The sequence below is a fragment of the Capronia coronata genome (genome assembly GCF_000585585.1).
Source record: "Capronia coronata CBS 617.96 chromosome Unknown acBCG-supercont1.2, whole genome shotgun sequence".
Classification (NCBI taxonomy): domain Eukaryota; kingdom Fungi; phylum Ascomycota; class Eurotiomycetes; order Chaetothyriales; family Herpotrichiellaceae; genus Capronia; species Capronia coronata.
This window is the reverse complement of record NW_006912894.1, coordinates 269,737-291,322: the sequence shown is the minus strand read 5'-3', so window position 1 is coordinate 291,322 and position 21,586 is coordinate 269,737. Positions and strand designations below refer to the sequence as shown.

General features: G+C 53.6%; 5 protein-coding genes across 5 annotated transcripts; 1 reads left to right on the top strand and 4 right to left on the bottom strand.

The window, feature by feature from the left end:
* Positions 1–184: 184 nt before the first annotated feature.
* Positions 185–2,307, bottom strand: A1O1_01765 (uncharacterized protein; the record flags this gene model as incomplete). Its single annotated transcript, XM_007722677.1, has 6 exons — positions 185–859; positions 936–1,202; positions 1,277–1,395; positions 1,483–1,584; positions 1,755–2,072; positions 2,229–2,307. 6 exons carry the CDS (start codon positions 2,305–2,307, stop codon positions 185–187), a joined length of 1,560 nt encoding a protein of 519 aa, XP_007720867.1.
* Positions 2,308–3,798: 1,491 nt separating this feature from the next.
* A1O1_01764 (transketolase) lies at positions 3,799–6,108 on the bottom strand (the record flags this gene model as incomplete). The annotated part of the gene is made up of 3 exons (XM_007722676.1): positions 3,799–4,543; positions 4,606–5,856; positions 5,918–6,108. The coding sequence occupies 3 exons, from the start codon at positions 6,106–6,108 to the stop codon at positions 3,799–3,801; spliced, it is 2,187 nt and encodes a 728-aa protein (XP_007720866.1).
* A 1,197-nt stretch (positions 6,109–7,305) lies between these two features.
* A1O1_01763 (apyrase) lies at positions 7,306–9,447 on the top strand (the record flags this gene model as incomplete). Its single annotated transcript, XM_007722675.1, has 1 exon — positions 7,306–9,447. The coding sequence occupies one exon, from the start codon at positions 7,306–7,308 to the stop codon at positions 9,445–9,447; it is 2,142 nt and encodes a 713-aa protein (XP_007720865.1).
* A 479-nt stretch (positions 9,448–9,926) lies between these two features.
* A1O1_01762 (uncharacterized protein) lies at positions 9,927–15,509 on the bottom strand (the record flags this gene model as incomplete). The annotated part of the gene is made up of 1 exon (XM_007722674.1): positions 9,927–15,509. The coding sequence occupies one exon, from the start codon at positions 15,507–15,509 to the stop codon at positions 9,927–9,929; it is 5,583 nt and encodes a 1,860-aa protein (XP_007720864.1).
* A 682-nt stretch (positions 15,510–16,191) lies between these two features.
* A1O1_01761 (uncharacterized protein) lies at positions 16,192–19,692 on the bottom strand (the record flags this gene model as incomplete). Its single annotated transcript, XM_007722673.1, has 1 exon — positions 16,192–19,692. The coding sequence occupies one exon, from the start codon at positions 19,690–19,692 to the stop codon at positions 16,192–16,194; it is 3,501 nt and encodes a 1,166-aa protein (XP_007720863.1).
* Positions 19,693–21,586: the final 1,894 nt, after the last annotated feature.

Sequence of the window (21,586 nt, the reverse complement as noted above, 5' to 3'; positions counted from 1 at the left end):
CTGTCACAGAACTTTCCACAGTTGCAATGCCTTTTGAAGTCCAACGAGTCTGGAATGTATGACCTCTACACATTTCGGACATGGCCTAGTCTCCCGATCTGTTGAGGTCACGATGGTCAAATCCGTACACCTGCGCACCCACCGATGCTCCTTCATCAATCTACGACTGAGTAGCCGAGGCGTCTCACTCGAATGTCTTGCCCCGATTTTCCAAACTCATTTCTTCCTCCGTCACGGTCGGCTCTTCATTTGCGACCTTGACGTCAAGAGCCAAAGACCCCTGGGGCTCGTCCATGCTTGCTTTCCAATGAAGCAAGACCTTTTCGCCGGTGAAGAGCTTGTCGATCTGCTCCAGCGACAGATTGCGGACTTCGGGGTAGAAGAACCAGATGATCGGCAGGAAAGCGACGTTGAAGACGGTGAAGTAGATATAAGTGCGGTAGCCGATGTTGCCGATGGACACGGGCGTGATCTCGACCACCAAGAAGGTGAAGATCCAATTGCTCGCGGTGGCCAGAGCGGCCGCTTTGGCCCGGATCGCCAGGGGAGCGTATTCGGCCGGCAGCAACCACGGGATGGCCAGCAGGCCGACGGCGAAGAAGAAGTTGAAGAGGAACAGCATCACGGCGGCGACGATGCCGCTCGCGTGGCCTCCGTCGCTCACGGTCCCGGCCAAGATGGCCATGCACGCCGCCTGGCCTGCACAGGCGAACAGCATCAGCTTTCTTCGTCCGAGTCTGTCAAGACACCAGATGGGAACGAGAGACGACAAGAAGTACGCCACGCCATTGAAACCGGCGAGGAGCATGGATAGGTTGTGACTCATGCCGACCGACTGCTCGAAAATCACCGGTGCGTACTAAGCATGAAAAAAGCATTCTGTTAGATACTGTGTTTCCATTATACCAGTGGGGTAGGCCGAGCATGGAACTCACGTAGGTGATGAGATTGATACCCGACAGCTGCTGCATGAACTGGCCACCGACACCAAGCAGAGTTCGACGACGGAACCTCTGTGGACTGCTTTTGAAGAGGGATAGGAACGTGATACCACCCGCCGCCTCTTTTTCATCTTCCAGGGCGCGCTCAATCTCGTGTAGTTCGGTGTCAATGGCGCTGCTGTCAGACAAGATGGAGGTTTGATCTCTCTGCAGACGCGACAGGATATTGCGGGCATCTTGTGACCGGCCATGCGCAACCAACTATGGAGGGAAGCACACGGGTTAGCTTGCTTGACTCTTTTCATTGTTGTAGGTTTCCACTCTCTGGTACTTACCCAACGCGGCGACTCAGGCAAGACAGCCACCAGGGCAATGGTGATGAGTGCGAACGATATTTGGAAGGCGATTGGGAAGCGAAATTGGGCCTCGCTCTTGACGTAACTCATGCCATAATCTACACATCAACACAGAAACCCGGATTAGCTTGGCTCTTGTCTATACTGACCCAAGAGAAGAGATGTCATGGAGAACTTCGACTTACCGACCCAGTACGACAGCATGACGCCGAAAATGTTAAGCGCAAATTCAATGGACAGACCCTTGCCCCTGGACGTGGGCTTCATGAGCTCGGAATGCCAGACCGCTAAACGAAAAAGACACACACATATGTCAGCCAACGCAAACCTCAGGTATTGTTGGGATGTACACCGAGCAAGATCGTGTCCAAACACGACAACCATCTTTCTTTTCCTCTATCTCTCCATGCACAGCAGGGGAGGACACCAGACAAGATATGGATATGGGAAGACGTACGGATAGTGGCAGTATTGATACCGTTCCCCACGCCAGCAACGATCCGTCCCACGATCATTTGTGCCACCGAGTATGACGAGCACTGAATGGCAGCCCCGACGGCCAAGATAGTACAGCCGATCATGATGGACCGTCGTCGACCAATGCCCTCGGCGAACCCGAAGGCGAGCAGAGCACCGAAGAAGCAACCAATCTCGTAGATGGCCACGACTGTTCCTTGTAGGGAGGAACTGCCATTGCCCGTGTCCGTGGTATCAATGGAGGGAAATTGTTTGGTGAATGCGCTTCCAGTGAGCAAGCCGCTCATGACACCCTGGTCTGTATTCGAACATGTTAGCATCAACGTCCCCAATTTTGAAGTCCAGCTCGGACAGCACAGCATGAGAAGGTGTCAGAAGAAAGAGAAAGCGACGGCCCATTAGCCTGCCATGGTGGTGGACAGTGATAATAGAGCAAAGATAGATCGTGACTCACCATATCCAAATAACAGGAACCCCGACCCTGCAGCGAGGGTGATGGCATAGTCGAGATACTTTCCTCGCAGGTTCGACATCTTGTGTATATGTATGTAGCAGACAGATCTCCTTCCCTTCTTCTATTCCGTCTTCAGGGTAGGAACCTTCTTCGATGTATTCCAAACAGGACTCTCTTTGTCTATTTGTTTTCTGGCAGGGAGGAGATTGCTCGAAGTCTCAGGAACAGGGTTTTGGGAGCGAAAAGGGAGTGTGTGTGGAACGAATAGACGCATCACCAACACCGGACTATAGAAGACGACAAACGCCGTTTATATAAGTCTCCAGCATATCCTCCCTAAGGCATAGCCAAAAACGCCCATCCCCTTTTTCTCTATAACAAGGGTGGGGAACGGGGAACACGGCACGGGCTGAACTCGGTCGTTTGGTCCCCATTTTGATTTTTGGGGGAAGGCGGAGGGCGCAGGGCGGAGAGCACAGAGTCGTGTCTGCTTTGGTGGAGCCCCGTATAAACAACAATCAGACCAACCCTCCGTTCGCTGCTTCTGTGGAGGGCCTTGTCTCCCCGGGGTGGATTTGTAAGGTCCTTCTCACTTGCACTCCAGACGACGTCAAGTGCCAAGGCCGAGGCACAGACTCTTGGTACGGGGTTGGTATCAAGTTGGCAATGTGAGGGCGCTTTTGATTGCCGTAACCAGCAGTCCGATGCGCCAGTGATAGGTACGCGGCGTTGGTATTTTCATACACTAATTTGGGTATAGAAGGTAAATGGGATTATTTCGGCTAGAAGCCCGTCGGCCGCGTTACCCGACGGGCTGCCACCCTACCAGTACCTGTAGTATAATTACTGGTACCTCCAGAATCCTCCCAAGTTGGAGCGCAAGTCACTTGACGCCGTCGGAAGCGCGTGAACCTGACTGAAACGGAAATAAAGGTTGCTGCTATATCGGAAAACCCCGCTCCAACAACATCATTGGCCAGAAGTTCCCCGAAAACCCACATTGTCGGTTTAGTTGATAGAAGCATTAACCGAATCCAGTAGTAGGATCTACCCTGTGTTTTCCTTTTGAGACGACCAAATTTTGTTGATGGTGATCACATGAGGTCCAGACATACCCACCTCGCTACTTAGTGTGTGGACCGCTGTGTGTCGTCGGTGGTGACGTTAACTATCCTCGCCATGTATCTGGAGAGGGTACAGATGTTGGTCAACGTCGAGATCAAGGTTGAATGGAACGGTGGTTGTAGGTGTGTTATAACATGTTGGCATGAACACGGCCAGAACCGCATGCTATTCCCAACAAGAAAACGACGCACCAAAAATGGAAATATATACTGACAAGAGTGTCCTAATCACCGAATAAATATAGAGATTTTGTAGGTAGTTACAAGTCTTGACAGAACGCGGAAAAGAATCGCTCTGCAGACTATAGCAACGTGACTGCAGTCCGCGCGTCAAGGAACGTTCGCAGTAGGATGTACATCCGAGCCCATAGACATATCGTTGCCGGCCTTCAAACTCCCTTGCTCCTGTTGCCACTAACGACACCCCACATCAATCCAATCCAACGCTACCTCGTCATCTCATAAAATTCCCCGGGCAAAATGTCGCCGGCCTTCCTCTTCGCCAAATACCCTTGGATCTTCGGCACGATCTTGTCCACCGTGAAGCCAAAGTAGTCGTACGCCTTAGGACCGGGCAGCGACTGCCCGAATCTGTCGGTGCTCATGCACACCGCGGCGTCGGCATATCGTTCCCACCCCATTGCGGCGTACGGTTCGATGACGATGGTCGGCTTTCCCGAGGCCCTGTTCAATGTCTGGCGTCTGTACTCGAGAGACTGCTTCTCGAACAACCTCTGGCACGGGAACGAAACCACGCGCACACGTAGACCAGCAGTTTCACGCAGCCGGGCAGCTAGATCGAGCGCCAGACCGAGCTCAGCCCCGACACCGAGGATGGTCAGATCGGCGTCCGCGTCTTCTTCAATCACATAAGCACCGCGGCGGACACCGTCGCGGCTCGTCTTGGGGGCGAGCTGTCGGACGGCGTGGCGCGAGGTCGAAATGATGGAAGGCGTGTGGGTGGCTTCGATGGCGGCCATCCATGCACCGGCCGTCTCCTCGCTGTCTCCTGGTCGGATGTACAGCAGATTCGGCATGGCGCGGTACAGTGCGGCCAGCTCGATCGGTTGGTGGGTAGGTCCGTCTTCACCCATGCCGATGGAGTCGTGTGTCGCGTGGTGGATGATGTGCAGGTGTTGGAGAGCGCCCATCCGAACGCCGGGTGCGGCGTACAGGTAGAACATGAAGAATCTGAAAGAGAAAAAAACGTTAACAGGAGATCACAGATGGAACGCAAGTCGATAGATACTTACGACGAAGTCACGGGGATAATCGTGTTCGGGGAATAAGCGGCCAGACCATTCGCTATGGCTGCCATCGCATGCTCGCGGATCCCGTAATGGATATATCGTCCTCGGTAGCTCCCGTTGATGCCGCATTGCGTGCGGAGGCCGGGGTGCTGGAAGTCCTCCTTGCCTTTCCAGATCATGTTGACCGAGGGCGACAGGTCTGCCGTGCCGACCATGAACGCTTTGACTTTTTCGGCGATCGGGTTGAAGACCAGGCCGGAAGATGCACGCGTTGCCGTGTCTTTGGAAGGGAATTCCTTGGGGATGAGTGAGCTCCAGTCCGAAGGCAGTTGGCCGTTTCGTCGAGCCTCGAACTCGGCGGCCAGTTCCGGATACTCGTTGCTGTAGGCATCGAGCTTGCGGTTCCACTCTTCGACCAGTTTCTGGCCACGAGGTCTGATGTCGGCGAAGAACTCGCGCACTGCGTCAGGAATCACGAAGAATTCGTCGGGGTTGAATCCATAGGCACGCTTCATGTCGGCCACAGCCTTGTCGCCAAAGGCCGCTCCATGAGCCACGGCCGACCCGGCCACGGCGCTGTCGACGCCGATGACGGTTCTGACGTTGATGAAGGTTGGCTTCTCTTCTGAAGCACGGGCCTTGTTGAGCGCGGCGATGATGCCTTCCACGTCGTAACAGCCATCTTGGACGTCGATCACGTCCCATCCGCAAGCACGCATTTTGGCGTTCACATCCTCGGTGTTGGTCAGATCCACCGATCCATCGCATGTGATTTGGTTGTTGTCGTAGATCACGGTCAGGTTGTTCAATCGGAAGTGCCCTGCCAGAGAAATCGCCTCGAGGGCAACACCTTCTTGAAGACAAGCATCGCCGATCATACACCAAGTATGGTTCGTCACTAGGTCGTGGCCGGGTCTGTTGAACTCAGCGGCCAAATGCTTCGTCGCCATGGCCATGCCGACGGCGTTGGAAATGCCTTGGCCCAAAGGTCCGGTCGTCACTTCGATCCCTTCATGTTCGATCTCAGGATGTCCGGGACAAAGGGCGTCTTCTCGTGACGAATGATAAGACTTCAGTTGATCCAATGTCATGGCCTCATAGCCTGTCAGGTGAAGAAACGTATACTGGAACAGGCAAGTGTGGCCGTTCGACAGGACAAACCGGTCCCGGTTGAAGAAATCAGGGTGACGAGGTGAGTATCTCATGACATATTTCCACAAAGCCACCCCAATTGCTGCCATACCAATGGCGCCGCTATCAACAAATCAATGTCAGATTGCGACCGCTACAACAGGTGGGGTAGAACAGTACTTACCCCGGATGGCCTCCTTTGAACTGCTGACATAAGTCCGCGATCAGAAGACGAAAAGTCCTCAGCACCAGGTCATGTTCGGCTGTTAGGCGTGAGCCTGTTTTAGACTCAGCTCCTGTGCTTTTGCCCATGATCTTGCCGGAGGTGGCGAGCCTCTCATGGCTGATGAGGTCCTTCTCTGCAATGGGAGACATGATTCAACCTGCGGCTTGAAACAAGGCGTTTTGAGGATTGAGTAACGCTGTTTTCAAGGCCACTGAAGACCTCGAAGTGACAATGGGAAAGTAGATATATGAAAGAGAAGCCCACCATGGTCCTCTGCAGCAACCATATTGGTCTCCGCGGGACATGCAGCGCCCACAGGAGGTAAGCCAAGGTGGAAGGCCATATTTCCTTTTTGGGATATACCAAGCGCCAACCCTTTCCTAATGCGGCATATGTAGCCTCTCTAAAGCCCCGCCATGTCTTTGCCGTCAGGCTGGTCAACTCATCCATCTCAACGGGATGTGGCAATCTGAAATTGATGGGCCTCTGTCTTAGATGGAAAGCCCGGTACCATACCCCACAGGGAGGGAAGTGGAGGGTGCATCGATCGATTGTGCCCCGTGGCGCAACTCATAAGCCCCTCAAACTACCCCAGCACTAAAATGTGCGCGCCGGATGCTCCTGAACTCACCGACAGATCATTCTGCGATATCGCGTTCTTCTTGATGGCAGCACTCTGCAGGGTTCTTGTTCATGATGCCACTAAGAACCCTACTGCCGGTCACACCATTTCAATTCCAATGTGACGGAAACTGTTTTCGCGGCCATGACTCATGTTAAAGTTGCCACGCTTTCTGAAGAATACGCGCGTTTGAAAGTCGTTCAACCTGACGGCAGACACAGACTCTGGTCCCTTGTTTCACACTCTTCTCCGCGCCAGAGCAGCAAATCCAGATTTTGATAGTTTCAAACTTACCACTTCGGTTATTGCTCCGCAACACCTCCACAGGCATAGATCTGAGGCGCCCTGAACTGAAGGATGTACTGTCCTCTTGGTGCTTAGATGCCGTTGATGCCAGACGAGGCTACGGTTGAGAAGACACCTTATGGTTGGCAGGCTGCACTAGTACAAATAAGGCATAGCGCACTATTGCCCCGTACTTTGCCCCTCACGTGATGCGCTGCGATCTTCGAAGACATTGACGAGACTGCGTCCTTCGAACTTCAGACAACTGCATCGTCTATCCTTCTCACCACCCATTCTCCTTATTTGCTTGTCGTTCGTTTCTCCTTGCTGATGCCGACCAGAGGCTGCCCTAGTGAACATTTGACGACCTTTCTTTCTTGTATAATAGCCCATTACTACGCCCGCCGACCCGCCGAAGCATGTGAAAGTCATTTCTGCAATGGTCAAGAAGGCCGATAAACGTTATGGCGTCGTGCTCGATGCTGGTTCATCTGGCACAAGAGTGTACATATACCGGTGGCTGCCCAATTCGGTTGCGCGCCTCGACGAAACCACCCGTCACGCTCTCCCGGAGTTGGAAACCAAGGACACCTGGACCAAGAAAGTGCATCCTGGTGTCTCGACATTTGGGACTTCTCCTGAAGCGGTCGGTCCGAAACACCTGAAGCCTCTTCTTCAGCATGCACTCAAACATGTCCCCAAACATGCCGTCCCCGAGACCCCGATATTCTTACTCGCCACCGCAGGCATGCGGCTCCTTCCCGATGAACAACAACGAGATGTTCTGCGCAATGTCTGTTCATATATCCGGGCCGAGACGAACTTTTACCTGCCAGACTGTGATGTCCACGTACAGGTTATACCCGGCGAGACGGAAGGGCTATACGGGTGGATTGCGGCGAACTATCTCCTGGGTTCGTTCAATTCGCCGGAAGAGCACGATCACGGGAATGATCACCACACATATGGGTTCCTAGATATGGGAGGTGCTTCGGCACAGATCGCATTTGCACCGAATGCCACAGAAGCAGAAAAGCATGCGAATGATTTGACGCTATTGCGACTGCGGACCGTGGACGGTGCTCCTCAAGAGTATAGGGTGTTTGTGACGACATGGCTGGGTTTCGGGGCAAATGAAGCCCGACGGCGGTACGTGGAAGACCTCAAAGCGACTTATGGCCTTGATGCTGTGGTGGAGATTCCGGATCCATGCCTGCCCAAAGGAGTCATAGCGAAGCAGGACGGGACGATCATATCCTCGGCCGAAGCGGGAATTGCTTCAGACCATTACTTGCTCGGCACTGGCAATTTCGAGGAATGTCTCCGGCGGACCTTTCCGTTACTTGAGAAAGATGCCCCTTGCCTGGATGAACCGTGTTTGGTCCAGGGCGTGCATGTCCCGGCGCTCGATTTCGACGTCAACCATTTCATTGGGATCAGCGAATACTGGCACACGACGCACGAGATCTTCGAGATGGCGCACAAGGACAAGGCTTATGATTTAAACACCTATCAGAACCGCGTCAGAGAATTCTGCGAACAGGAGTGGTCGGCCATCAAGCACGGCATCAAACATAAATCATGGGGCAAGGATGTCGACGAACAAACCGCCGTGGAGGTGTGTTTCAAGGCCAGCTGGCTTATCAACATGCTGCACGAAGGCATTGGGATTCCTCGGGTTGGTCTTGAGGACACTTCGTCCTCTTCTGCCCGTAACGGGACGAAAGAATTGCTAGAAAGCGCCAAAGACAAGGGCTTCCTCGATCCATTCCAGGCGGTCGACAAAATAAAGTCCACGGAGGTGAGCTGGACTCTAGGAAAGATGGTTCTGTACGCATCCGCAGAGGTTCCGCCCGCCCGCGAAGGAGACCTGCCCGTCGGATTTGGCAGCAACGTACCCGGTATACCCAAGGATTTCCAGTATCCTAGCGGTGGAAGACTCCAAGATATCCCAGACTATCACGTTGGCACTGGGACGGACTCGAACCCGAATGCCAATACTGAAGGGCCACAAAGCATCACGGACCAGATCCACGATACGCTCTTCAAATCAGACGCGCCTCATCGTCTGCCCGGCTTCATCTTCTTCCTCCTCATCCTTATCATCGCGACTTTTTACCTCTGCGGCCGCGACCGTCGCTCTCGGATCTACAACTCACTATTCCCATCTTCTTCCTTCTCCGCCTCTTCCTCCGCCAAGCCCTCCTTTTTCAGTTCCTTGTTTTCTCGCCACCGCCGTCACGGTGCGGCTGGGCAATATAGCCGCGATGTCGAAGAGGGCGCAGCGCGTCTTTACGACCCCGGTGACTTTGAGCTCGAGAACGTGTTCTCAGCTTCGTCCGATGACGACACGACTGGTCTTGATCCCGAGCTCGCCTTTCGAAATCCCACGTCGCGTCCCAAATCACTGACTAGGACGTCACCGAAAAGTAAACGAAATCTCGGTCGCATGACGCCCGATGCGATAGATCGTAGAGGTCTTGTCGTGAGGACGGAAAGCCGGGAGCGGCTTGATCTCGATCCTGCCACAAATGCACGGTCTAAGAGTCGAAATGGCAGTCCAACCCGGCTGAAATCATGAAGTGTAACGATTAGGTGGTGTTGCTCTAGAGTTTATTTCTATACTTTTACTGGATACTGGATACTGGATACCTATTATGATTGGAATGATGACGATTCTTGATTGTTTGTGGCATGGGACGTATCTCAACTGTTCGTCGCTTCTGTTGTCCGACGTAATCACCATATGCATGCCTCGCGTCCCGTCTCTGAGAACAACGAATCCCCAACCTCATGCAAAATATCGCAATAGCCCACTTTATAATACACATAGTCGACTTCTCTACAATAGCCCAAATGCACAACCTTTCAGGTTCTGTCTTACCTCTGGATCAGAGGTCACCGTTAAACCCCAGTGACCAGTACCTTCATCGCAGTCCCCGTGCCAGCAAGCAAAATGAAAAAACCATCTCTACAAAAAAGACAGAACAGCGAATCCGTCGTCAAAGTAACGTACGGCGCGATCACCAAGCAAACGCCTGAAGGGTCGCCGTGTCAACATCAACTGGCGGACCCACCCCTTTTCAGCCCAGCACTAACAGCCTCAGGCAGACTGAACTCCGGAATGCCCCTCTCCGACTCGGGCTCACGGATCGGACGTAAAAGACTGGAACTACTCCCGCCAGCAGCTTTGCGCTCCCGTTCTCTGACGGCGGCCTGTTGCGCGGGCAGTGTGGTCTGAACTTCGCGAAAAAAGGCCTCGAGACGGTCCTTGTCATGACAGAAGGACTCCAGGTCGTTTTTGATCTGTGCTGGCGTCACGTATTGCGCGGAACTCGAGCGGAGGAGCTTGCGACGGCCAGCAGCAGCGAGGACGTCCGCGGTCACTTGAGGTGTGGGCGTAGATCCCAGAACGGAGATGCTGTTAGAGGCGGAATACGAAGTTGAATTGGAAGTGGAGGTGTTGGTGTCGCCACTCGTGGTTGTCGTTGCTACCGAGACTGGCCGGATGAGCGGCGAGGCGAAGGGCCCGGATTGTGGAGATTGGGCGTTGAAACCAATGATGCCGGATGCTTGCATGGCTGGACCCGGGGCCGAGTGCAACTCGCGCGTTGCTGCCAGGGTTGGGGGACGGAGCATTGTCGAGCTGGGCGCGTTGGCTGTGCCATCTTGTTTGCCGACGCTGTCGAACTTGGCTGCTGCCGCAGTGTCTCGGCTCGGCATCTGTCGCGAGTTGTACAGTCGATTTGCGAGAAGCAAGAAGTCGCCTTCCTCCGTGATCTGCGCGAGTAGTACGCCGGATCGGTGCACGAACTGCGTGTAGCGATAATCCAGCTTTCCCCAGGCCCATTTGATATCAACGTTATCAGGAAACTCGGAGACGGCTTCGAGGTCGAGCACGAAGTTGAACGTCTTCAACAGTGCTTTTTGGTATAGATGATGATCCGAGTTCAAGGGTGCTTGGGGTCCGAATGATGTGGCCGTGAAATACATGTTGGCAACGGAGTTGCGGCGGGGAGGGTCCAGAGCGAGCTTGATACGATATGGAGCCCTAAACGGTTCGTGTTCGGGGACTTTGGCTGCCTCCGCGATCGGCAATTCGACCAGTTTCAGGCCGTATTTCTCTGCTTGTGTGGTCCAGCTTACAAGCGCATCGTCAACAAGCTTCGAGGTCACATTCAGCCATGATAGCTCCAGGTGGTAACAGTTTTCTGGGTTGTGCACCCGATCGTAGTGTAGATTGATGATTTCCGGCCGGTTGGAGCGCTTGCGGTGATCGATGTCGACCCGGATCATTCTGCTCAACGTCACAGTTCTTCTCCTTCGGTCACCCAGCGATTTCCCAAGCTCGGAGCTCCCTTGCGCTTGGAGGGCCAGATTGGAGCCGGATCGTGATCTGCCCGCGACCAGCTCGCGCGTGGGATTCTCCGATATAGGGGTTGGTGGGATCGACCGCTCCGATCGTCGACTGGCCGGGAACCAGGACTGCCTGGTTTCTGGCCGCTGGACACGCCACTCGGGCTTGATGGAGTAGAAGAAATTCCCATCTTTGAACTTGTGACGGCTATTGACGTGTTCGAAGAGACCTTCCTTCATCAAGTCGTTGCCAAGTTCTACAGCCTCGTCCCGGGTGTCGATGTCCCTGAAGTTATGGACCAGCCAATTAGTCAAGTCTTCACCCAAGAAGCAACTGTAATGCAGACGTAGATGCCATCGTCTGTTCTTGATCTCGATGCCTTTGTCGCTTTGTAGGGCTTGTGCCAACCTTGCCAGGTTGAATGACTGCCGGTCGAATTGCTCTTCTTCAGGAAGCAGCTGAGTAGTCTGCACCTCGCCCGCCTCTTCCGCGGCGATAAATTTGTCAAGCTCGGTCGCCACCAGCTCAGAAGGGTTGAGAGTCTCCAGGTTGATCCTCAACGGGTTTCGATCCTTGCTTTTCATGGTGGTCAGGCGGTTGTGAGCAGGTCTCCTTTCATCCGGCGGTACATAGCGAGCCTTCTGCCACATTTGAGTCAGAGCCCGGATCCCTCGCAGATGAATTTCTTCTTCATTCTCTTCGATTTCCGACGGCGCCGGTCTTCGTGCAGTGGCCGGGGGCTCCACGGGTATGAGCACAAAGCGAGCTCGCCATGGTCGAAGAGCTCCCATGTCAGCATCCGTCTGTTTCGTATAATTAACCAGATATTGATCGGCCGCTTCCCATGGATATTGCTCTGAAAACCCAGTGAACTCCATGTCCCGGATGGCGTAGGTCTCGGACAAGATCGTTTTGATATTCGGATAGTACTTGATTTGCTGGGGATAGGCAGGTTGCACGTTGGGACTTCGGCGTGTGTATCTGGTCACTTGGATGCGGTTCGATTGTTGCAGCTGTATTTTCTGTATGGTATTCCCCATCGACATGAAGATAAAGGAGCCATCCGGTCGCACCAGGTCGGGGTTAAAGAACGAGGAGCTGTCACAGGTCCCCGGACCAACCGACTCCATCAGCGATGAGCCAACTACTAGTTGATATCCATATGAAAATCTTAATGCCATCATCTCCCGAAGCAATGTGTCGCGAGATTCGGGAATCTCCAACATGGGATTCGTATTCTCCAGCGTTAACTCGTAACTGGTAGCATCATACTCGGTTTCAAGTTCTTCCTTCGATGGAAAGTCCTCGGTCGTGAGAGGGACCGAGGCGGGAGTACACAAAGAACGCCATCTGACAGTGGTAGCGCGCGGTTTCCGTGGGTAGAGGTGGTGCCACTTTCCGAAGAACGAGCTTTTGTTGGGATCACGTTTCAGAGGGTTCGAGGCGTTTACATTCTGCACAAAAGGCAGGTTGCTCTTGGGGACTGAGCTGGCAACAGATGTACCCAGCCAGCTTCCAGTGCGGTTGACGCTCGCGTCGTCCGCCTGGTCGTCACTATCGGAGGATGCCGACGACGCGCTACCTGCCTGTTCCTCTGCTTGAGAGCTCAGCTCGGCCGCTTCGATGTCATTTTGGAACCTCCGTGAAGTCGAATTTGAGTGATACGAACCAGCGGGACCTTCGTCTATGTGTTTTCGGAGAGGGGTGTTGATAGAGATTGGCTTCGATGGTGTCTCATTTCCTCGGGTCAAAACTCGTTTCATCGGATGCTCTACAGGAGATGGGCGTAGAGTATCGTTGTCTCCAACTACAGTATTGGTAGAAACCGATCGGATACTAGCCGCAGAGGTTGCCACTGTTGGCCGTGAGTGGCCTGGGTTGCTCAGAAGCGGCTGTGCCTGGATGTTGGTGACATTCACCTCGGTACTGGCAAGGGCCCTCACTGGAGGCGCGAGACCTCGCAGAGAATAATTCAGGTTCCGGTTAACCTTGGTCGCTTCGGGCGTTCTCTTGCTGGGTGAAGTCTGGCTTGAGCCGTCTGTGGACATCAAAGAAGGGAGCTGCGGGCGAAAGGGGGAGTTGAGAGATTTGTTGGTGAGTATTTTGGTCAACTTTGACTCGGACTTTGGCTCCTCGACGGGAGTGTGAACGTTGCCGAGACGATGTGGCGTTACAGCGTCCACTCTTTTTGAAGGGTGCGATGTCCTTCTTCCTTGGACGTGTAGGCTGGCTTGTGTCTGGAACAAACCCACATCGTACCCGTCCATGCGATGGAAGACGTCACCTTGAGCCTTTGCGTGAGTCGAAAGCAAACCTTGTGCCGAATGAATCAATTCTGCGCTCAGCCGGGCTTTGCGTGACAAGGTTGGCGAATGGGAGAGACTCCTCAAACCACTTGTACGTCTTCGCTTGGCCCTGACCCGACCAGGTCGACCGAAGGCGGGATTTTGGGTCTCGCTGATGTAAGGTATGCTCATGTCCGCCATACCCAATTCCATAAGTCCCATCATTTGGATCTCATACATCCTCACTCGCGGTACGAATGGGCCCTTTCTCCGTTTGTCACGCTTGACCCCATCCGTCTGACCGACGTGCGCCAGCGCAGTTGCCCCTGGCTCGGAGGCAGCGGACCAGTAAGACAAATCAATCCAATGCGGAATCCCAAAGCACCACCCCAAGGCATTTTCGCGGGTCTGTCCAGATACATAGCTAGCCAGAAACCGAGTGCTATTTGTTGTAAAGGAAGACAACGCGGGAGACAGCTTCCTAGGTTGACTTGAATCAAAGAAGCTGGGACCGGATCCAGATTTGTGGGGGCTTTCGGCGAGCTCAGGTGCGAGAAAATGAAGTGAAGAGTCCTCAGTCGCGGTAGCTCGATACTTGAACAACGGTACGGAATGTAGCGGCATCCTTGAGAGGCAAACCACATCTATACCAACGCCATTGTTGGTTAAATTCTGCGAAGTCACATTGAGAAGATCTCGATTGACTTCAAAGACACCGGTGCCGGCAGTAACAATCACAATCGACACGCCAGTGCGTATCAAATCTCGGTCAATATAGTCATTGGCAAATTGAGTAGTCGCAATGTTGATGGCCTCGAGGATGTTTCCCTTCAGAGCCGTGCTGGGGCGGCCAGCTATACGCGTGGGATGGGGCTTTGCATCTCCAAACGAGACGTCGTTACTGCTCGACGTGTGTAGAGAAATGTCCCTGAGGAAAACACGGAAATCCTTCTTGAGTTCGTCCAGTATGGTGGTCCACTGGGCACTGGCCATGTCGGTGACAACTACTCTATAGAAGTCTTGATATTGGCGAGCCGTCATATTGGGCGCACCTGATGCTGGTGCAGTCTCGAGTCGTCGATCTTTGTTTCGGGCAAGATCGAACCGGTCATACTCAAGGCGGCCGAAGAGAACGATGCTAACCAGATGACGCACATCCAAACCGTGCCACCGTTTGAAAAGCTCGGGGAGAAATCCGTTGATGACACGGTTAAACATGATTTCACCGTTGCCTTCCGAGTCAAAATCCCACATCTCACTAGACATTTGGATAAAGAGAACATAGCGAGCGGCTTCGCTTCGAAATATCGGGATTGTGGTACCCGCAAAGTATGCCGTAGGCACCTTATGGCCGTTCACGTGAATGAACTTGACTGTGAGCTTGACGCTTCCGAGAAAGGTGATCTTTTGGCCTGCAAAGACTGTCCTCCCTGCCAGCTCTTGGCCGACTAGCCGCCACATGTCCGACCTCGCCAAGTAGACATCCCTGAACGTGAATTCGACGTGGGACGCCGTACAGTCTTCGAATGAGGCAGGTAGGATCCATATGTGTGAGCGTGATCGAAGACCAAATGCTTGTGCAATGTTGCTCTTGACGGAGACCTGGAGATTGGCTTGTCTTGCTTTGAAGTCCGCGGAGGCAAACTTGGCGATGCAGAGGTATCGAGTGCCGCGGTCGAGCGCATTTCCAATGTCGCCTCCAGTCCGCCTGTTTTCCTCGTTTTCACTATTCGGTGACTGAAAATCACGCACATCCGACGTCTCCTTGACGGGGAAGATCTCAATTAAGCTGCCTTCGCGGACGTCCGTACCCTCTAGAATTGATTCATTGATGAGGACGTCCTCCGAGGAGAAGCCATCATCATGAACCCAAAGCGTGGCGCGGACTGGCTGTGGAGGAGGTAGAGAATGCGAACCATGACCCACACCGGGCTCGCCTTTGAGAGGAGCCTTCACGGTCGAGCCACTGCTGGTTCGCCGATGCGCATTGCGGTTCTGCATGTCGAGGCAAAATGGAGCCAACCGCCAGTTCAATTCATTCACTTCAATTCACGACCATTTCGGCGCCTCTGGAATACTGGCACATCATAACGCCACTGCGTCTGAATATGTGGCTAGCGTTCATGCTTTCTGCTAGATCTTGACATCCAAGACGATCGCATCCGGCCAATCATCAGACAGTCACCTGTGACTTAGATTTAGAGCTAGCTGCTTGTCGACGTATCGAAAATTCGCAGCGAGGCTCACGAAGCGGGAGATCTGGTACAGGAGGGTTTGAAGGGGCGTCGGAGTCGAAGGTAGACTTCCAAGGTCGAGGTCGAGGTCGAGGTGAAGTTCAAGTTGTTGACTTCGACGTCGATACAAGGGAACGCTGCCAAGCCTGTCACGTGACAACTCTGTTTCAACCTCCATCCTAAAGTTGGAGGGTAAAGGTCTTCAAGGAGGTGTCAATGTCGACCTGACTTCATTATTACCTACGATTCAACCAAGCAGTCCAACTTGGCTGCCAGTTTAGTCTGGTGTTTGTGTATCCAGGGGTAGATTGGTGGCATATTCTTACAGCTAACATCGTATATGTCTATTTATGCCTGATGATACAATCAACCAAAGGGTATCTTTGTCGGAGTCAGAATGAACTCCGGCCCATGTTCATGAATCATCACTTGTACAGGTCTGGCGTGTTCTACCAAACGCTTCGCGTTTCGACATTGAGGAGCCATCTCTTGACCCCTTCACGCAGGACGTTGTCCTGCTTCATCTCCTGACTGGCCGTCTGGTCATCGATCTTGACGTGACCATCCACGTCTTGGGCGCGTTGATGCTTGGCCAAATCATCGTTGACGCTCTTGACAACTTCCTCCAGGGCTCCGACGACCGCTTGCCGGCAGTCTGACTGAGACAAGGTGGAAAGAGGGGGCCAATGTCTACCTTTTCCTGAGGTCACAATCTCAAGCGGCGCGGATTTGACGGAGGAAGTCGTCCCCACCGATACTGTCCGGGAGTGGGCCTGACGCGGACTCGCAACGGCCTTCCCGGGGGTTTCGGCCTCACTGAGAACGCGTTCGATCGCATCTGTGAGAGTGGTGTCAAAGTCCATTACTGTCTCGACCAGGAAACGCTCGGAGTCTTCCTTCGCCAGACCTGGTGGTTTTCGCTGGCGAGAAGGTCCCAAGTCATTCGGGACTTCGACTGGCCGAGGGACAGGGTTGACGCTGTGGTGCGTTTCGGTGGATTGGACGCTAGGAACCTTCCGCTTCAAAGTTAAGCGTTGGATTGTGAATGTTCGCAAGTCAGCAAGAAGCGTTGTGCAGACGTTCACCCAAAGCTCTCCGTTCGCCTCCTTTTCTGGAAACGGGCCGTAAATGTCGTCGACAGGAGTAATTTCCTGTGACATACTTTGTTTGATCTCCTCCTGCAATTCTGAGTACGGTTTCACACCTTGAAGGATAAAATCTTCATGATATCTTCTCAGATAGCCTGCCACGTTCGTGGTACTCAACGACTTGTTGCTGTAGAGTCGGTTAGATCTCGAGCTATATGAAGAGGTGGCATCATCTGTGCTGGGATGGTATGGTGAGTGGCGCCGAAAAGAGGATGCGACAGAAGCGTCCTTGTTTTCTTCCCAGCCTATAAATCCTGGAATATTGACGTCAACATCAACCACCCCGTCTTTGTCATCGACCCGAAGACGTGGCGGTTGAGCATCAGTAGGCGTCGATGGTCTCCAGGTCTCACCCGAGCCACCGTCACGTTCGTTTTGGAGCGCCGTCGTTGGTAGATGAGTGGCCTCATCGACCATGCGCTCCAGATGGTTAGAGTGTAAGTCTTGTATGGGGGACGTCTGGGGGGCGTGCCTGCGCCGATCCCTCAAGCTGCTGATGGTAGCTTCGTGCGTCTCAGGCGGTGGGCCGGGCTTCTTGGCCCAGAGTCCGCTGACATTGCTGATCAAAGACCCCCAGCTAATGCTTGATGTTGCCGTTTGAGGGTTACTGGTACTGTCTCTTCGGAGTATTCTCGCCAGATCAGCGCTGGCACCACTCGCATCGCCCTCTGCGATGACCCCTTCTGGAAAGTAACTGTCCCGCTTGGTTGAGAAAAATGGTACAGGTGTGCCGCTGTTGGAAGCAGTGGTGGAGTATGCAGGATTCGTTTTGTGGAGATGGCTCGGATCGTCGGAGGGTGACAATATGGAAGGGTTCCTAACAGAGCCGGATTCATATTTCGACCGAGGAAGTCCAGAGCGAGAGCTCTTACCCAAACGCCCTGCAATGCCACCGACACTGTCGGTTGATGAAGCACTGGTAGAGAGCGCTGCGGCACTCCTCCGGGAGACAGCCGCGGGACCATCCCGGGATGGAGCATGAGTATGACCGCGGATCAAGCCTTCACCAAGAAGCCGATCAGTGAACGACGAGGTGCTGATGTCGGGTGTGGATAAAGGAGAGAGGAAGCCGCTACCAAGTCTTGCGGTAGGGTCCACATTGTGCGAGAGTGGTAGAAATGAGGCCAGGAGGAAAATGAGGCGCCGTGCCATCGAGCGGCTATCACAAACTATCACTGTTCGGGAAGCAAGGTTGCAAGGTCTGGAGCGTCTCTGGTTCAAAGCTTGAAACTGCTTTCGATACCACTCAGGCCCGAGGCGTTCGAGCCATTCGGTGTGGTTGCCCAAAAAGGCAGTCAGGAGGTTGAACAGGAAGAAGTTGTGTTGCTTGTTCCCACATGCACGAACGAGGTATCTCGCTTCATCAAGCCAAGGTCCCCCGTAGTCGAGACCGAAGCCTGTCACTACACGCGGGATACGGAGAGCGTACGAGATCCTCCACAAGGCATGTTTGGCCACCTGCTGAAGGGTGGCATTTCGAGCTAGTACGTTTGACGAGCGTATGTAGACGTTCCGCTGATTCGTACGTTGTTCCGACGGGCCTTTGGGTGCCTTGGCAGCAGAAGATATCATCGCAAGATTGACCTCCTGCAAGAGTTTACCGACCTCGACACGAGCTAGTCTCTCAACCACAGCTAAACTCCTCAATATGACATTCCAGTTCTTCACAATCGTCTCAATGCCTTGGTCAGTCAACTGCGCTGAAGTATCCGACGATAAGAGATGGTCAGGAATAGAATTCAGGATCGTCCAGGATGACAAGGAGTCTGAACCATATGAGTTGGGAGTAGAGGATGCCATCGTTGAGGCCCTAGATGATGGCCGTGCGGCTGAGGTGCCCGGGCGTTGGTCACCCGATCGTGGTAGATAGCATAACAAGGCCGCTGCATAGACTGGTGTTTTCTTCTCCACGAGCTTCGGTTTCTTGCTCTGCAGGCTCGGTGACTCTTGCTGTTCCCTTCCTAGGGACGCCGGAGAAGCGGGATCGGCATTTCCACCAGCAGAAGAATCCCGATGTTGCCTCAGATCATCCTGGCTGTCATGAAGGCTGACCGGGAACATGCGAGTGATCAATATCGCGTCACGCGACTCCACGTCTGCTTCTTTCGAAGATGACGCTTGGCGTTGCGCATTCGCAGCATGTGTAGAAGTCCTTGCTCTCAGAAGTGGTACGCGTGCGATGGCAGGACTGGTAGCATTCGAGGGAGGGCGTGGACCCAGATCGGTGGGAGAGCTTCGATCACCAGGCAGAAAATGCATTTTGGTGCTCGACCCCAGCTTCGTCGCACTGCTGACGCCGAACATGCAGTCGAGGATATTGCTGAGGTGGTCTGTCGACTCCGGTTCTTTGAACGGGCGGGACCATGATGCAGATGCGCCCGAGATCGTGGAACTCCTGTTCCTTACATGGCTATGCACAGGCGCACCCGGTATCGAGCGACCTCCTGTCTCGCCGGGGTACAACGGGCCTCCCATCTTTTGGGGGCCGGGTCCAGGAGATGAAGCACCAGGCTCGAGATTGTGTGTGTCCAATAGCACCATCGGCCTATCGTTTGTGCCGAACGCATCCTGAGCAATGATCAACCTCAGGTCTCTTGTCTCGTTCAATTCCAGGCCGACCCGATCATCGAAGGGGGATACGCGGAAGCTGGGAGATCCAAGAGGAGTGGTCGGCGGCGAAACAGATTGAGGACGCGCATCGGAGTGAATCTCTGGCCAGAGAAGGGCGCGCGTGTGCGACTCGTCGGTCGCACTCTCTAGCTGGCCACTGCGACCATAGCCTTGTATCAATCTCCCCAGCATTTTGCAGGTCACGTTGGACGACTACTGAGCCTACAGGAGGCCTGCAGCCGTCGCCTCAGAGGCGAGTATGATGGATCGAAGAACTATGCCAGGCAATAGCATACGGAAGTCGAAGAGCCGCGATCGAAGGTCAGGATCGGGGATGAAAGGGCGTACGTCGGACGGCCTTGCCGTGCTGTTCGAGACAGCTCCAACATGGCCTTCGGTCTCGCGGTTCAATTGGGGAATGCTCGGTGTTCGACTACACAATATTGAGTGAGCTGTAGAGCATCCCGGCCGTTGCTAGTGCTTTGCGGTCGCGGTTGTTGTTTGACAAATTATACAGATGGTCGGACTGTGTCCGAAGTTACGGTGAAGGGGCCCGGCAGATGGGCAGCTAGTCCCAATCCGGCAATCGGTCTCGCTGCTGGAACCCGAGCTTGAAACAACATCAACATGACTCTCGCAGCTGCGTTGGACATTCCCACTGCAGTGAACTGAGCATTATGCCACACTTGAACGCCCGTACTCTCAATCGATCTCAAACCGTGTTGGTCCTGCACTCCGTCCATAGTGATGCGATGGGGTCCCTACCCACGACGTTACCGCTGACGCCTGCTGGACCTGTCCCCTGGGCTTCTTTTTCTTAAGCTCGTCAACAGCAACGAACTCTTGAAAGCCGCTCTGAACCACTGCACGCTCCACTGCCAATAAAGCACCTAGCCTGAGCTGTGGTGTGATATCAGTCAGAGCAACAGGAGAGCATTATGGTCTGCGTTTCCTCGGCAGTCTCGAGTCTCTGCGATAAGGGGCGTAGGTCAGCGTGGCAGGCAAGTGCAGGAAAATCGCTGCTGTTGTACTATTCAGCGACAGCTCTCGAAGGCCAACATGGGGGCCAACATAAATGGCTTGTGTAAGCTTTCATGCAAAGTGGCATCAGACCAGACAGACCCCGATCGCCCGATTCTGCGACATTGTTTCCCTGAAACCCTTCTTGCTGAAAGCACGAAGGCCACGTTATCGACCGCGACCACCCTACTCAACTCAGCTTTGATACTTTCTTAACGGTGAGCCCGCTGAAGTCATTGCAGGCTGCAAACTGCTGGAGGTTGGGCGCTCGCCTTGACTCGAAATGACCTGCTGAGACTGTGGACAGACGCTGGTGTTCCAAATCACTTCACTTTCGTCTCAACGACACGCACGTGCTCTTTTCGTGTCGCTGTACTCACGCCAGCCTGTCACTTGACTGCCGACAACTCTTCAATCCTTCAACCGAGTACGAATCCCCTATCCTAACTTACACAAACTCGTCACCCTTACGCTTGTCTCTTCATCTCTTACTGGCAAGCCAATTGTCACTCACCTACTCAACTATTTCTTGCAGGACATACTCTTGATCTCAATCTTGCACTCTCTGTGGACGCAAGTATCTCTTGCGCCGTCAGCCAGTATCCTCGTCCTTTCGCAGTACCGTCAGAGCGTTACTTTTCCTTTTCCAAGTCGTCTTTGTTTCTGGCTCCTGTGCTTCCCATCTCACTTACAGTGACCTAGAATATCGAGCTCACGCCGCTCATTGACGGCTTGTTTGCAACCTTGCCTTTCCGTTGGTCTTTCCTCATTGTCATTTATAGAGCTTCCTGCGATCGATCAGTTGCCTCTTGCGGTTCACCACAACCTCGACATCATGGCACAACTTGATATCCCCGGCTTCCACTCCGAGTCTGTCTTGATCGATCTTACAGCGGATGATTCCGACAGTTACGCTGGTCCTGGAGACTGGGATACAGCACCGGCGGAAGCGTACGTCAAACAAGAGCCGATTGACGAACATGTCTACGCCGCTTCTCTGGCACCAGCAGAGCAACATGATCATGTGGAAGATGATACTATTCTCACTTCTGATCCCTTGATGGAA